Genomic DNA, 15,992 nt, shown 5'->3' on the forward strand with positions numbered 1-15,992 from the left:
AACGTCTTCAGATATTTCATTTTGTGTACACTGAATATAGAATATAAGAAAGAAATCAAATTACAAAAATATAGACCCTTTCTATTATATTGACATTTTCTTCAGATGCACCACTAAAATATTTGATGATTGATTTGTGGAAAGGCAAGGAATGAGATGAGAAAAAGGATGAGAAAGATTGTGGGTCATTTCTGTGTAGGGTTTTATGCATTTCCCTACCCTAGTGAGGACTTGCTACATTTTCACAATTTTCATTCAGTTCGGTCCAATTTGAAGCTTGTTATGGTCAAGAATCACTGCCTATTTGTTTTTCTGTCGTCTGTATGTGAAAGTTTTCAAAAACACAAAGGAAAAACATTTCTATTTTTATTACATTGTTGTCATGTAAATGTACCCTAAGCTCTATAAACAATAGTTTTTGAGTATCTTTCTAAATATTTAACTTGGCAAACTTTGGCAGATCCAATTTTTAGATTTTACAACCAGCCAATCAGATGAGAGCTTGTCAGATCAAGAAAGTTTTTCAGTGACCGTTTTTTTTTTTACATTTACATTCAGTCCCCACCTTGTCTTTGATTCCATCTCATCTCACACAGGTGCTTCAGACACTTCTCAGTTCAGGAGAGTTGCCCTGTAAAGGACATCTTCTCAGCAGACCAACACTGGAGTTATAGTAATGACTGTTTTCCCCAGGTTTTGCAGTGCCAGCGTGCAAGACAGCACTATGATTATCGGCTAATACAGCTGCTGTTTCAGCTCTCTGGCTCGACTCTAATGTTTATTTACACCTCATTACAAAAGGCAGATGAGACCTACTCAGTGACACACATCAGCGCTGATCTGGGTTCTCAGCGAACGTCATGAGAGATTATGTACACGTAACATAAATAGGTTATATTACAAGCCTCTCTGCACCGTTCATTTCTACCTGCCAGATTTGGAAGGGAAAGTTTTTCTTGAAGTACTTGGGTGAGAGTACTTTTTTTCTTATTTATTTTCCGTTCATGCCATATTATTGACAAGTCTAGTTTTGGTTAATATTCTTAGATTAGTAATTGCTTAACAAATGTGATCTGAACTTTCTGATTTGAATGTGTCAGTTTTTTTCTGTTTCTGCCAAAAGCAGAACATGTTCTAGTGGTTTCAACGATGTTACCAAAAGCTTTTATAGCTGATTACTTCCTCTATATCCTATAGTTAGCATTTCTGACTTCTTTTCTTACTTATATAGTGCAACAATTGGGTTCCAGAAGTAAAAACTCCATTAATTTTAAGTGATTTTTAAGTGAAAGGGAAAGTGATTTTTAATAATACAATAACTTAGATAATGAAAATTTGACAGAACTACTGTGAGTTCCCTAGATGTTAATTGATGGTATGTTTTTTGCAATAAACTTAAAATATTTTTCTATAGATATAATCAGCAACATTAAATGAATTGTTATATTTCTTTATGGGATTACAGTTCTTTCACTCACTAAAGCAGTTCTGTAAGTACTCAGTCTCGTACCGTTGTCATTTTGTCACTATGCTAAAGTTTTTTTAAATACATTTTGGATCCTTTTGGAGCTTTGTTGTTGCTGACTTTATATAAAAAACAATTTTACTTGTTTTTCAGCCAAGCACCCATTTGAGGTTGATGTGCATGCTTTTGTTTTCCATTTTAAGCATTTTATTTTCCTTCACATAAAATTTGTAATCTTTTGATCCACTTCATAGCTTTTCAACCCGTTGCTTTGGTTCATGGCTTATAACACTTTAACAAAGTATTTTTAAAAATCTCTATGACAGAAAAAGTAGGCAGGCATTAATGCACTCTATTTTGTCAAGTGTCTCAACACAAAACTTGTGAATTTCATATCTCTAGTGTGTATAGTGGATACTAGGTATCTATTAAGTGTGTACTTCCTGCATTGTGCCGTCTCTTTTCAGCCTGTTGTGGCTCATTTAGCCTCTGACCCCATGCGGCACTCGGGGGCCCTGCTCAGAGCCAGACTGATTGCATTAGAGCACTGATAGCGGACGATCTCCCTGCGCCCCACAAATGATGGATGGATGGCTCTTCCTGTGGAGATACTCCAGTGCTCCGCTTCTCACTTCCTCCCTCCAACCACAGCTGGCCTAGTGCCAAGCTGAGCTTTATTCGACTAGGCCCCATGCTTGTCCCCTCTCTTAGCATGGCACGGCCTCAGACAGAGGCATTCCACTGCGTGGGAACTCTGTGCAATCTGTCTGAACAAGAGGGAGGGAGAGATAGGCGCACAGCTGCCCAGGTCCAATCAAAGTGAGAGCGGTGCTGATTGACAGGTGGCGCAATCAGTCAGAGGTGTTTCTGTGCACTGTGACCCCAGTATGTCAAGTATGTTAATGGATGAAAGATGGTCCCTCGGCGCCTGTGATTCTGATACAATCCATCTTGGTACACTTATTAGAGACTAATACAGATGTCACGTTTTCTAGCGAAGAGAGTTTATTATGTCATTATGTTAGATAAGACTCAATCACAGCCATGCACAGCTTGAAGAGATTAACCATTTCTTGATTAAATTTCAAAATTTCAAAATTCAAAAAACATCTTTCTTTTTTTAAATATTAAAGTGTCCAGAATAATTTGCAATTTAATAAATATTAGTTTAAGTGCATTAGATAAGATGCATTTCAAAAATACAGTAAAAGCAGTGATATTGGGAATTATTAGTACATTTAAAAATAGCTGTTTTCTATTTTCACCTATTTTAAAATACAATTTATTCCTGTGATGGCGAAGCTAAATTTTCAGCAGCCTTCAGTGTCACATAATCCCTCAAAAATCATTTTATTATGCTGATTTGATGCTCAAGAAACATTTTTATTACAATCAGTGTTGAAAACAGTTGTGGTGCTTAATATTTTAGTGGAAACCATGATACATTTTGTTCAGGATTCTGTGATTAAAATGAGTTAAAAAGAACAGCATTTATTTGAAATGGAACTTTACTCTAGCAATCTTTTAACAATGATCAATTTCTTTTAAATAATATTCATATGTTTTTGGGGGGCTATTCTGTTAATAAAGTTGCATTAAAAAAAGCTAAAAAAAAAAAAAAAAAAACAGCCAATTTTGGTCCATTTTGCCACAACAAAAAATACAGACTTATAAATCATACATATCATACACACTAGACATATACAAAAATATCACACTGTGGCTGTCAGTGTTTTCTTAACGGGAAGTGTTTTGCATGCTGCAGCAGAAATGTTGATAAAGGCAATGGTGGGTTATTACTGATGTGTTGGCAAGATTAAAATGCAGCGGGTGGGTGAAAACAGCGTTAATGCCAGTTAAGGGCAGCAGTAAGGGTGGGTAGGTTAGTGCTTGTGCATTTGGCAGCAAGTGTGTGAAGGCAGAAAGCACTGGCAGCTCCAGCAGTCAGGGTGGCATGGAATGGCTTGGCTTAGAGAGCTAAAGAGCCAGCAACTTATCAAATCATTCAGTGAATAAAACATCTTAAAAAAAAGATATCTCACGGGTTGACCAGCTTGAGAAGAAAGGGATGCTGTGGTCTGGTTTGTGCCTTGGCACTCACATACAGTCCAGTTGGCTATGACTCTCAGAGAGTGAATGTGCTGCCTGTTACAAACACACAGCTCTGAACACCGGTGTCTCTGACTGACAGCATCTGGAGCATGTTACCGTATTTTTCGGACTATAAGTCGCACCTGAGTATAAGTCGCATCAGTCCAAAAATATGTCATGATGAGGAAAAAAAGATATTTACAAACCATTAGTTGTCAGTATAATACCAAAACTCATATTGGCCGTGCACCTTTAAATATGTGATTTGGTTTGATTTTTTTTCTTTCCATGAAGAGATTATCCATGCTCGACTTCATTTCATGTTTTCTTTCATTCATTTGAGTCATTTTGTATGTGTGTGCGTGTGTGTGTCTTGTTTATTTTTTTTAACTTCAGACCCATTTCTTATAAAGTCAGTCTACCTGTTCAGCTCTTGTGGAAATATATACCGTAGACTCAACACTCTCTAAAAATAGTTTTTTATTTTTTTGTCAATATTTTTTTGCCTTGGCTCAAGTTTAAGAAAGTCAAACTGAATGGACAAAGACATACAAGTATATATATGCACATGCTTATGTACTTTTTCATTTTTTTTTCATTTTGTCTACATGTGCTGTCAACAGATCAAACCATCGGACATATTTTGGCGGCATGTATGTTTATACTTGTGGCTTTTTCTCAACCCCCTAAGTTGTCTTATTGAGCTGCCCAGAAAAACAGCTGTCTGAGAGAGAGAGAGCAGTCAGGTAAACATATTCCAAACACAGACATGCTTTGAGCGTCTCTAGAGTCATAGACTCCAAGACCAGCCCTTGGTGAAAGCTAAAGCAGACCACACGGTTGAAGCAACAGTGTGTAGGCCGAAGGGGAAATGGGCAAATCGGGGGAGAGTCCCTAGGGCCCTCTCGCTGCCAGTCCTGCACCGCGCTGGGCTCGTTCTTCAGATGAAGCTCTTAGACAGTGACGACGGATAGTGGAACAGTGTGTTTGGCTGTGTAAGAGGGTGTGTAGGTGTGTGGGTGAGAGGGTAAATGGGCTTAGCTCCTGCATTCATGTATGTCACAAAGTGGTACATAGTTTGTTTTAGTGATGTTTTAATATTTTCATTGAAACATTCATTAAGAAAACAGTTTTTGCAGCGTTCACAACATGTCCCCCAGCTGCTAATCAATGTCTAGGTGCATTTTTGGACTAAATAAAAGGCTTTTTAAGTGAAAAATCTGAAACATGCCAGTCATAGTGCTAATATTTTTTCCCCCCATTTTTGTACTCAGAGACTGAAAGCTGCCCTTGCCCACCATCCAGGGGGCATGGCGAACGGCAATATGAACTCCATGGGTCATATGATGGAGATGATGCAATCGCGGCAGGATCAGGCCGGTCACCACCACCTGCACTCTCACCCCCATCAGCACATGCAGGGACCACCCCACGGATACCCACATCATGCCCACCACCACCCCAGCCATGCACAGAGCGCCCATCACCACCCACAAAACCACGGGCACCACAACTCCCACCCGCCCCACCTGCACCCTGCACACGGGCATCAGACCTCTCCACATCAACCAATGCACTCGGCTGCTTCACAGGTACTGGACTGGAGTGAGATAACGTTGCTTAGAGTCTTATTCTGCAATATTTGCAAATACAAGTGATAATGAGATTGATGAGTTAAGCTGGATTTAAATTCTCAAGTTTACTTGAGGTGGGATAAATTGAGAGAGTCAAATGTAAAAAAAACAATCAAGCAAACAAAAACAACAACTGGGGCCATATTTTGAACATTTGCCAGAAAATAATATTTTCCTCCATGGTTTATATGAAAAAAACTGTACATTAATGTCGCTTTTGTGCATTTTTTAAAAATCATCTTTAATATTTGCAAAAAAGTATGTGCATTTCTCAAAACAATTCATACAAACAGCACCACACAGTGGATTAGCCGCAAAAGCCTGTAACTTACTCAAAATCTTTAGTTCATCTCTCAAAAGTAAGAATTTATGTCACATGTGAACATACTGTATCAGTGCCATCAGAATGAAAAGTCCTTGTGTCATTGTTCACAAACAAGACAAAATGCTTAGTCATGTTGTCAATATAACAGTGCACTTTGTTACAGTAGTATTACCTGATGTAAACTATGTCAACATTTTGGATGACAGTCCATATGCCATATGTTTATGTATGCCATATATCCATTTCAAAAGTACAAATTTACACATTACTGTATGTGGAATATTGATTGAAAGAGACTGGACAGTATTCCCAGTTACACTTTTACTAGTGGTCTGACCAAACACACACACACACACACACACACACACACACACACACACACATACACACTCATTAATTAAAAGAATGACATTCTTTAAAGAAAAAAATTGATAAATAACACTTCAAGTTTTCTTGAAGTATTATTAATATTTAAGAAAAACCTTTTCTGCCAAATCAAAGTTAAAACAATAACATAAAATAATAATATAAATAAAATAAAATATAAAATATAAAATATAAAATAATTTGTCCTTGCTATGACAATGCATGGTTAGTTCAGGTTGTAAAATGTAATGAAATGCAAAACAAGTAATGATATTTATGAAGTAAATATTCATAATGTCTTTTAAAATACGTTTTACTCTGAAAATATTTAGTTTTTTATTATAATAAAAACATGTGTTCAAGATAAAAGAAAATGTATGTTGCTGAAAAAGTTCTTACGTATTACTTGCACCACATTTTTGTTGAAAATGATATAAAAGGTTTTCAAAACCTTGTGAAATGAAGAGTATATTTATAAGAACTTGTGTTTTGTGCACGTGTTAAATTAGATTTTTACTCTCACTCTTATTTGTATGAACCTGGCTACTTAAAATTCTCTTCAGGTCTTTAGGGTGACCCACTCCATCTTTTTGTGATTCAGAAGTTCTGCTTTAATGTATTATTAAGCCAAAGAAGGGGCCCTGTATACATACAAACCATCAAAGCCACTGCATTTTCCATCGCCTCCAGAAACCTGTAATGATCTAAAGATGGCAAACATGGCAACTGCCAAGCATATGTCAAAGAAGCTTTTTTTGGGCCTTGTAGGCTGGTAGTGGCCCTGTTTCTCAGGGTGTTGTAGAGTATCGGTCCGAGTGGACATGTGCAGTGGAAAACTGGGCCCTGACACCTCTTTATGAGGGTGGGGCAGCCTGTAAATCACCCTGCTGTTTCTCACACCCAGACGTCCATCATAGGACTGTAGGGCCACGTGCACAGGGCACATGTTGTTTTAAAGAAAACTCCCAGACAGGAAGCTTCTGACTGAAAAAGCCTGAGCGATGAGATGTTAGACAGGGGATTGGCTGGCAGCCAGGTCTGTGAATATTTGAATATGAATATGATTCCTCAAGGGAGAATTGTGACTTCAGACTGTGTGTTTTCCTGTATTTAACAGTTATCTCCAGCTGCACAGCAAATGCAGCTGACGCAGACCCTTCAGTCCCCTCCGCCCAGTGGAGGGCGCCGCAGACGGGTCGTAGACGAGGACCCTGACGAGCGCAGGAGGAAGTTCCTAGAGAGGAACCGCGCGGCCGCCACACGCTGCAGACAGAAGAGGAAAGTGTGGGTCATGTCGCTAGAAAAGAAAGCGGAGGAGCTCACCCAAACCAACATGCAGCTGCAGGTCAGAATCACTCATTGGTACACTTCTCCTCAGCCGAAAGCCTCTGTTCTTAAGCGTTTAAAAAGCACACTTCACTTTGGAACACACACTGAGATGTATTTCACACGGGGCTTCATATTTCACTCGGTATTAGCTTACTCTAGACCACAGAAGCTCATAAACACCCTTGATTTGACAGCTGAAGCTACCGTCGATGGAGAGCAGACCGGGACGGCCGTGTGGAGGGCAGGGTCAATGGGTTACTGAGGTCTACAGAGTAACCAGAGCACGGCCAGCTGCAGCTGAATGTGTGGTTTTGAGGCCAGTAAAACCTCATCTGCGAGAGGTTTCCATTCACACGCATCCATTCGGTCTCTCAGTCGACCTTGAATTTGCATGGAGACTTACCTGAAAGATTGATGCTGTGTGTGTAGTCACGGTGGATGTTTGAGTATATCCTGCACTACCTGTGGCTTAACCCAGTCAAGCTGGTTTTCAGCAGGTCTGATTGAACACGGTTTTCAGGTGATCGCCTGCTGGTGGTCCAGTCTACCCTGATGACACGTGTCTAACGCCCCTTCTTCTAAAACCATGAAATCAGAACAGGTTTACCTCTTTGGTTGGTTTGGGCATGGTGATCATCCTCATCAGGCCACATCATTCGCTCTGAGCAAGCTGAGGTTAACCTGTCTCACTCAAGGCCACAATAGCCGATGTTTCACTGGGTGCACTTAGTGTGGTCTGAACCTTTCAATTACCAGCCTACATTTCTAACCACTAGGCCACGCCATTCCTACTAATGCAATGCCAGGTACTTGTGATGTATTTACAAAGTTTTGCTGACAGTTGTAGACACTGATATATTGGCATTGTGACTGAAACATGTTCTTGAATTTTCTGTGTGGCAATTTCCATATATTGTAATATTTGCATTGCAACGTTCAGATGTTTGGGGTTGGTAAGATGTTTCTTCTCACCATGCTCACAAAGACTGATGTGAGTGTGTGTGTGTGTGTGTGTGTGTGTAGGCCACTCCCATAGTCCCACTGTTCAGGCTTGTTTTGTGAAATATTCACCCCACTGTATCTGTCAAAGTGAGGATTCTTCTCCACCAAGCATCCCTGAAACGCTGCCATGTTATCATATCAGTTCTGCTTAATCATTTAATCGAATTCAAGAGCCGTGTGTGATCAGACGCTCATGTTTCCCACAGCGGTAATTGCTGAGAATTCACCACCTGTTCATTATGAGGTTTTCTAATGAGACCCAGGCTCGTCTGGCCTTTAATTCGTTTTGTCGGCTGGGATGTTTGATGTGAAGCTGCCAATATATCCACAAGAGACCCTATTCCAAAAAGTTTATGTTAAGTATTGTATAGTTAATGACTAGAACAGAACATCATAAACATGTGTGCCATTGTTTAGATTTGCTCACATACTAAGGAACCATAGGGGCTGACTGTCACAAACGTGATTGCCCAAACACGGCTTAAACCTAATCTTAAACTACAAAGGAATTTCAACAGACAATAACTCATAAACAGTCAAATCCGGGCCAAACTGTATCCAAGAAACTGATATACATGTTTATATCTGTGAAATGATGAGGGACATTTAGTTTGAACTTATGTTGCTTAACACTGTGTTTTGTTTTATGTCTGTAGACAACGTGTATGACTGGAAATTTCACTAGCAATGAGTTATTCAGTTTTTTTTTTGTCTCATGTAATCATTGTTGTTTTTTTGGCAGAACGAGGTTACCATGCTAAAAAACGAGGTGACACAACTGAAGCAGCTTTTATTGACGCATAAGGACTGTCCCATCACCACCATGCAGAAAGAGTCTCAAGGTTACCTCAGTGAGTACGATCACACACAGACAGAGGTGACATTACATAATAATGAATATACCGTATATTGTTTGTAGAACACACCCTTATACAGTAGATACTGATATAGATACTCTTGACATTTTTTTTAATGTATGGAGGCTGCCATTCCCTGGTTATAGAGGAGAGGAAAACACTAATTAACAGTTGCCTAACATTGTTCATAGGGCAGAATTATCATTTCCATTTTCACTTTGAAGTAAATTTCTTTCTTTTTAATGTACACTGCCTGTGATTTAAATATTCATATTTAAATATTCATCTCAATGTGGTGTCTATTATTTTCACATTATTGTCCTGTCTTCCCATAGGAATCAGATGAGATCTCTTTAATATCTCAGTTATTTTTCCTAAAACTACAAGTATATGGATGGATGGATGGATGGATGGATGGATGCATGGATGGATGGTTGATTGGTTGGTTGGTTGGATGGATGGATCAATGGACAGATAGACATGTGGATAGAAAAATGGATGGATGGCAGATAGACGGATGGATGAATAAACATATCGATGGGTAGCTAGATGGATGGATGGATGGACAAATAGACTGACAGCTGAATGGACGCAACCAGACATCTTCATCTCTCCTCTTGTCCCTCAGGTCCAGAGAGCAGTCCGGCAGAAAGTCCCACCCCTGTAACCCAGCAGCAAGTCATCCAGCACAACACCATCACCACCTCCAGCACAGCGCCCAATCACCGCACAGATATTAACCCCATCCACTAGAGACTCGCCCTTTACCACGCTGGACATCCCGACTAAAAATCCCGGACAGACACACACCTCTGTGCCTCTGCGGCAGCTTATTCTTCTGTTTGTAATTTGCAAATGTAAACGGATGACCATTTTGTTTAGTTCTGTGTGTTTTATGTTTCCATTTGTGTCCGCTTAAAAAAAAGGGAGTTCGCATAAATCATCGGGCACCATCTCACTTGTCAAGGACATCACTAGTGGAAACGTAACTGTTACATCTGTTCCTGGATTACTGCTGGACCAATGCCTTTACAAATGACAAAAAAAACTCAGATAGCTGGATAGCTTTTGCTATGCATTTTCCATTGCCAAAAAGATGCTGTCCTTTCTTTTCTGCTTATTGTTATAACAATTACTCTCACAGTCTCCTTTTTATCAAATTCAAAGGGATAAATTAGGAAGGTCAGTCTCCATTGGGAGTTCCTTATGAAAGTAACCTGAAGCAATATGAATCTCTGACATGCTCAGCAATCTGATTGTCTTCCCTTGCTCGCTCAGACCAGAATCTAGATCAGATTAAGTTCAACCTATTAGCTCCTGTCATTTCAGATATAATTTCAAAAGTTATTTTCTTAAGACAAAACAGCTTTGGGCTCCTAAGCTGGTACAAATCATGCAAATGGAATGCATTTATCAGGCTTCTGTGAGCATATGCCCTGCTCGACATGTGTGAGATTTTGGAGTTCACAGCTGCAATCGTGTTGCACCAGGAAGACCTCTCTCTCTTGGCGTTTCTGTCCAAACATTTCGGAAGATCCCATCAGCTGTTTCATTTTAAGCTGGTGTAACTTCTGGTCAGAGTTACCCCTGGTCCTCATCAGTTTGCATATTGCTTCTTCTGGCGGTTCATTTCGGTATCTGTTTTGGATCAGCAAGTCAACTAAGTATTACGCGTATGTTTTTGTGCTCATATGTGGGCCTCCCAATCAATGCACTCCAACTAATCTTGCACCAGAATAATGCCATGGAAAACTTTTGGAAGCTTTTGCTTTTTAGCTTTTGCTTAAGACTATGGAAAACTTAAATGCTACTTAAAAGTAGCTTTCGTTTTGTCTCAAAGTATTGTGTAGATCTTTCTCGGGCATTCTGACTGTGAGGAAGATTAATTTAATAGGCTTAAATGTAATAGGATATATTTTGATACATCCCAGTTCATTGTTCTGGTTTGTTTGGTGCCTAGGAAATTATATGAGGCTTCCTTCTTGACATGGACCATGGTAAATTCTGCACTTGACTATAGTCCATATGAAACCGTCAAGCCCCAACAAAAGTGCTGTTGGGCGTTAAAACCAGGGCGCATTTGTGGTTACTATTATTCCTTAGCGGACATGCCATTTTCTGAACTCAATACATAGCATTACACAATAGGTTTGATGGTGGCATTTTACACCTCAGAAACGGTGTCCCAATGTGTAATGAACCAGGGTTTTTCCCAGTGCCTGAGTCTGTGTACACGATACGCTGATTCACGACCTAGGCAGCTGATTGAGATGCACCTGAAAAAAAAGCTGGGCAATTGAACGCGGAAATGTATTCTGTATGAACTGCCCTAATCATAACATTCCAATGTGACCTTTGTAAGGGAAATGTGGGCAAAATCCCATATATCCCATAGGCGTATGATCGTGGGGTACTGTCACTTTAAGACATTGAGTCCTAAATACCTTAAAGACCATGACACACCAAACCAACAGTAAAGTACTAGCGGCTATGAAAGCCGACTGTGTTGTTGTCTTGCTTCGCCTGTGTCTGGGCTAAAAAGTTCGCCGCAAAGGCTACAGCCAAAGGCCGACTATTACGTAAAATTCTGCATATGCATAAAAATAAAATAAAAACTTTCCATTCCAGCAGTGGACAGTAGTCTGCAACACAGAAACTGAAACTAAACAAATACAAACCATAAACAAAACAGTGCTTTCTTACAGCTTTCTTCATTCCAAATGTTTTTTCATTGCCATATCACTATGAAAATATTTGCATACTTGAATGCTCAGGTTGGACAATGTAAAATTAGAACAGGGGCCTCTTAACGTACTTATTTGCTTGTTTTCGTAACTTTTGTTTTTCTTCTTGTGCACTGGTTCGCTAAGCTAAGCACCCAATCAGTGTGATCTTTCCTCAATCGGCCAAAGAGCCACCAACTAGTGGCGACCGTAATGATGGCCTGGCATTGGTGTGTCATGGACTTAAGTTGCATTTTCCTTGTCTAATTGCAAATAATGAAGCAATTTGGTCCACTTTGGTTTTTGATCTATAGCAATCTAGATACTGCTTTTCAGATGTCACTATGTGCCTGAATACGTCTTAAATACTCACAGAGGGAAGAATGTCAGTCCTTAGTAATATCATTGCATTTGTTTTCAATTCAGGTTGAACTTTAAGGCCTTGACATTGTTTTGCTTTTTTGTAAAGACTAATTACTAGTGTTTTATTGTGGACACTGTTTTGGACTCATTTTGGTGTTAATGGACTTTTCTACCTTTTTGCAAACAATGAGGCCTGTGATGAGAATACAAGCAAGCTGGATATGTCTTAGCATCACAAAGAGAGATGCACCATAATTTTTCGCCTGTGCTAAAAAAGGGCCTTTTTTCCAGCAGCTAAGCTCAGAACTCTGTTTCATGCTTTTCACAGTTTGTAGAGGATTTTTCTTCCCTCCTAACTGGAACATATTGATTCCCTTCGCCTTTCCTCGCAGCACTGTGTTTGGAACAAGAGCGTGCAAAACGACCTCCACATCGAGAGGTGGAAATCTTGTAGCTGTCTATGCACTTTGACCTCTGTGAGCAGCAGAGGATGGAATAGCCATATAGAAGACTCAGCGATTCCCAGTTCCCACACCAGCGAGAGCCAGCCACTGTCAATCTATGGAGCAACGCAACTTGTACGGACCGATGGGATTGGAGCCCGGAATGGGTCACCCCAATTTGAACCCCAAAGGCTTGGGTTTTGGAGGTGCTCCTGTAGCTTTAAGACTTAAAACTATCCCTTTAGATAAAACCTGTTTGTCACACTGTGAAATGGGTGATGTCAAGGTGAACTGGAAACATGATTGTGCTATTTTTGTTGGACCTGATGGTGGTTTGGTTTTATCCCAGCAGAGTTCACATAGGATAGTTCACCCAAAAATTAACATTGTCGTCATTTATTCACCCTCACTTCATAGCATACTTGTGTCTTTCTTATCTTTCGTCTGCAGAACAAGAAAGAACATATTTTGAAGAACTTTTTACAGTTTTGTCCATACAGTGAAAGTCAAATGGGGTCCAAACGTTTCAAACTTCAAAATGATGCAAAGGTAGTGTAAAATATAAAATCATTGATTAAATACTTTTTGATGACATGTCAGTAATAGCAACTCTCATTGGTTTTTGTGTGTCACATGATGCCATAACACAAGGTTTGATGTTACTACTCCATATTTGTTTTTTTTTTGGGTGAACTGTCCCTTTAAGTAACTCAATGTTTTCTGTGCATGTAGCATCATAATGTAGTTTCGAATGGGATTCTGATGCGCACAGAGGGTGTGAGTTTCAATGTTTTTGGTGTGTGAGCTTGAAAGTTAACTTGAGATCTGTGTATGCATGCATTTTCAGTCTCATTGGCATCTCAGACTTCACAAGTTTTGCAGTGTTTAACCCTACATGATGAGGTAATAATATGGCTTGCTAAAAGGAGTTTGGATCTCTATGGACAACTTTAAACAGTCTAAAGTTGTGTTGTAGTCCATCTCCTGCATCTTTACTTTTCAAAGCAAGGTGGTCAGAAGCATATCTACGCAGGGCCAAGTTGTATCTTACCCAAACAACAAACAAGAAAACACTGAACTGGAAATATTTCACTTATTTCAGTGAGTAACAGACATTAATCTCAAATTGTCGATTTGGCATTAGTCCTTGTTAAGATGGGTGGATGGAAGTCTTTTGTAATAGCATTCTTATAAAAATGAGGGATAATTTTTTTTGCGTGTGCGCGAGTATATGTGTTTTTTAGGTGGAGGACAATGAATACACATTAATAAAACTATAATGTATCATTGCAACAAAACTATAAATATTGTATAAATTTGCATTAATTTTTGTAATCTCGTTCCCGTAATGCAACCACCTTTCTTTTTGAAAGGAGAACATGTTTGGTACTTGTTTGTAAATAATGTTTGCATTGCACTTGCAGTCTACAAATGTTTGCCTGTTCATTTCAAAGCTGAAACATTGCATTGTTTGTTGCGCATATTGAATTCATGAATTCACACACGCTTGCATAACTTTGTATATTTTATATGTTTATTAATGCCTTGAACAGTTTGTGTTTATGCATATGTACAGATGTGAGCTCAGACAGCTATATTACGATATGAAAATAAAGCACTTGTTCTGTAACAAAGCTCTGCCAATTCATGATTTTGTCAATTACAAAAAAATGCAGCTTGTTTACATGAAAAATATAATATTGCAATATTTACTTTTTACATATATATATATATATATATATATATATATATATATATATATATATATATATATATATATATATATATATATAAATATATATATAATTTTTTTTTAAACAATTATTTGCATAAGAACTAGAACGTTAGTCTGCAGAGTACATCTGAAGGTGACAATCACAAGCGTTTCATTTTTATTTGATTATTTAATGTACCAGGGACCCCTGGTGGACAGATCTGGATTTTGATACACACACACATTGACATTACAATGGATATTACGAAAATGAAATTAAGAATTATATTTGCTCAATATTTATGCACAAAAAATAAATAAATTAAAAAATAAAAAAAAGACAAAATTCTGTCACATACATGTTTAGAAAAAGAAAAAGTCCAAGAAAGGTGTGTAGTTTAACACATCTTGTCACTTTTTACACAAAGATATAAAATGTCTGCCAAGTAATTAGCCTTGAAATGCAATCCCGTTATATTCCAAGGATGAGAAATATTATATTATAAAAATTTGCAGATATAGCCTTATCATCATCATAATGCAAATTAATGAAAAATTTCATTATCAATTAACTTTTCTTTTCTACAACATGAATGCGTTTCATGTTATATTTCTATAACATTCGCTGATACCAATTTGCCTTGCCGTCTACGGTATTTTTTTAGAACTTAGAAAAAAGATGCTGCAGCCAATGAACATCCAGCGGGGGCTGCAGGACGACTCAACCTCCGCAGACAGTTTTTAATGTTTATCAGACAATAAATACTCAAGATTTTGCTTTAGTATAACTCACAACGAGTTTCACACACCTTCTCCGGCCACGTTGAGTTGTTGACACTTAACAGTGGGAAAAGCGACACATGCGCTATTCACTTGTAGTATAACTTAAGGGTGAATGGGTAATGTAGTTTCTGCTCTGGGTGGGATGAATTAGGAAGCTTGCATTGTGAAGGGCGCTCTGAAAATCGGCAGTGCAGGTAAAAGATTAAAACCTCTATTAAAACAGATGTCCAAATGAGCGTACCGGTACGCTACAAGCACGTTCTGGGCGCACGGAGAGGTGGCGGTACGCTCAAGAGCTATATTTTGGAAGTGGCGGTACTGAGTACCTGTGCGTACTGGCCCACTTAAAGCACTGGCAATGACTATACTTTGGAATTTTTTTGCAGTCCACTTAGAATTCAACATGGAAATCATTTTTGTTTTTTATTGGCATTGATTGTTTTGAAATTCAAATGGTACTTACATGCCTGTGTTTTTATTTCTGTAATAAATATGGCTTTCAAGCCAACAGTTAATTTGGAGGATATTGATGGTTTATTGCAGGTATGTTGTTTACATGAGAAAATCTGTGTTACAAGTTAAACAAAAATTCCAATAAACAATCATATTTTGAATTTAAATAGTTTCTTTGTCTTGAGTTTACATTAATTATTTACATTTTACATTTACATATCCAAAAAGTTTCAGTCTTTTTATTGCGATTAATCGCGATTAATTCTAAAAGATTGTGCGATTAATTAGTTAATTTTTTTAAATCGATTGACAGCACTAATATATATATATGTATATATATATATATATATATATATATATATATATATATATATACATATATATATATATATATATATATATATATATATATATATAATATCGGTAGTTTGTGGTCTGTGGCAT

The 15,992-nt window shown here is 38.3% G+C and overlaps 1 protein-coding gene across 3 annotated transcripts in view; it reads left to right on the forward strand.

Moving 5' to 3' along the window:
• LOC113060178 (cyclic AMP-responsive element-binding protein 5-like) overlaps positions 1-14,232 on the forward strand; it is a 69,130-nt gene extending 54,898 nt beyond the window's left edge. For all 3 annotated transcript variants that reach the window (XM_026229065.1, XM_026229066.1, XM_026229064.1), the window contains exons 8-11: positions 4,831-5,148; positions 6,999-7,226; positions 8,955-9,063; positions 9,698-14,232. In XM_026229065.1, the coding sequence (XP_026084850.1) occupies positions 4,831-5,148; positions 6,999-7,226; positions 8,955-9,063; positions 9,698-9,822 (780 nt within the window). In that variant the 3' untranslated portion in view covers positions 9,823-14,232. The remainder of the gene's footprint in view (positions 1-4,830; positions 5,149-6,998; positions 7,227-8,954; positions 9,064-9,697) is intronic.
• Positions 14,233-15,992: the final 1,760 nt, after the last annotated feature.

Source organism: Carassius auratus, chromosome 41, assembly GCF_003368295.1.
Source record: "Carassius auratus strain Wakin chromosome 41, ASM336829v1, whole genome shotgun sequence".
In the NCBI taxonomy this organism is placed as follows: domain Eukaryota; kingdom Metazoa; phylum Chordata; class Actinopteri; order Cypriniformes; family Cyprinidae; genus Carassius; species Carassius auratus.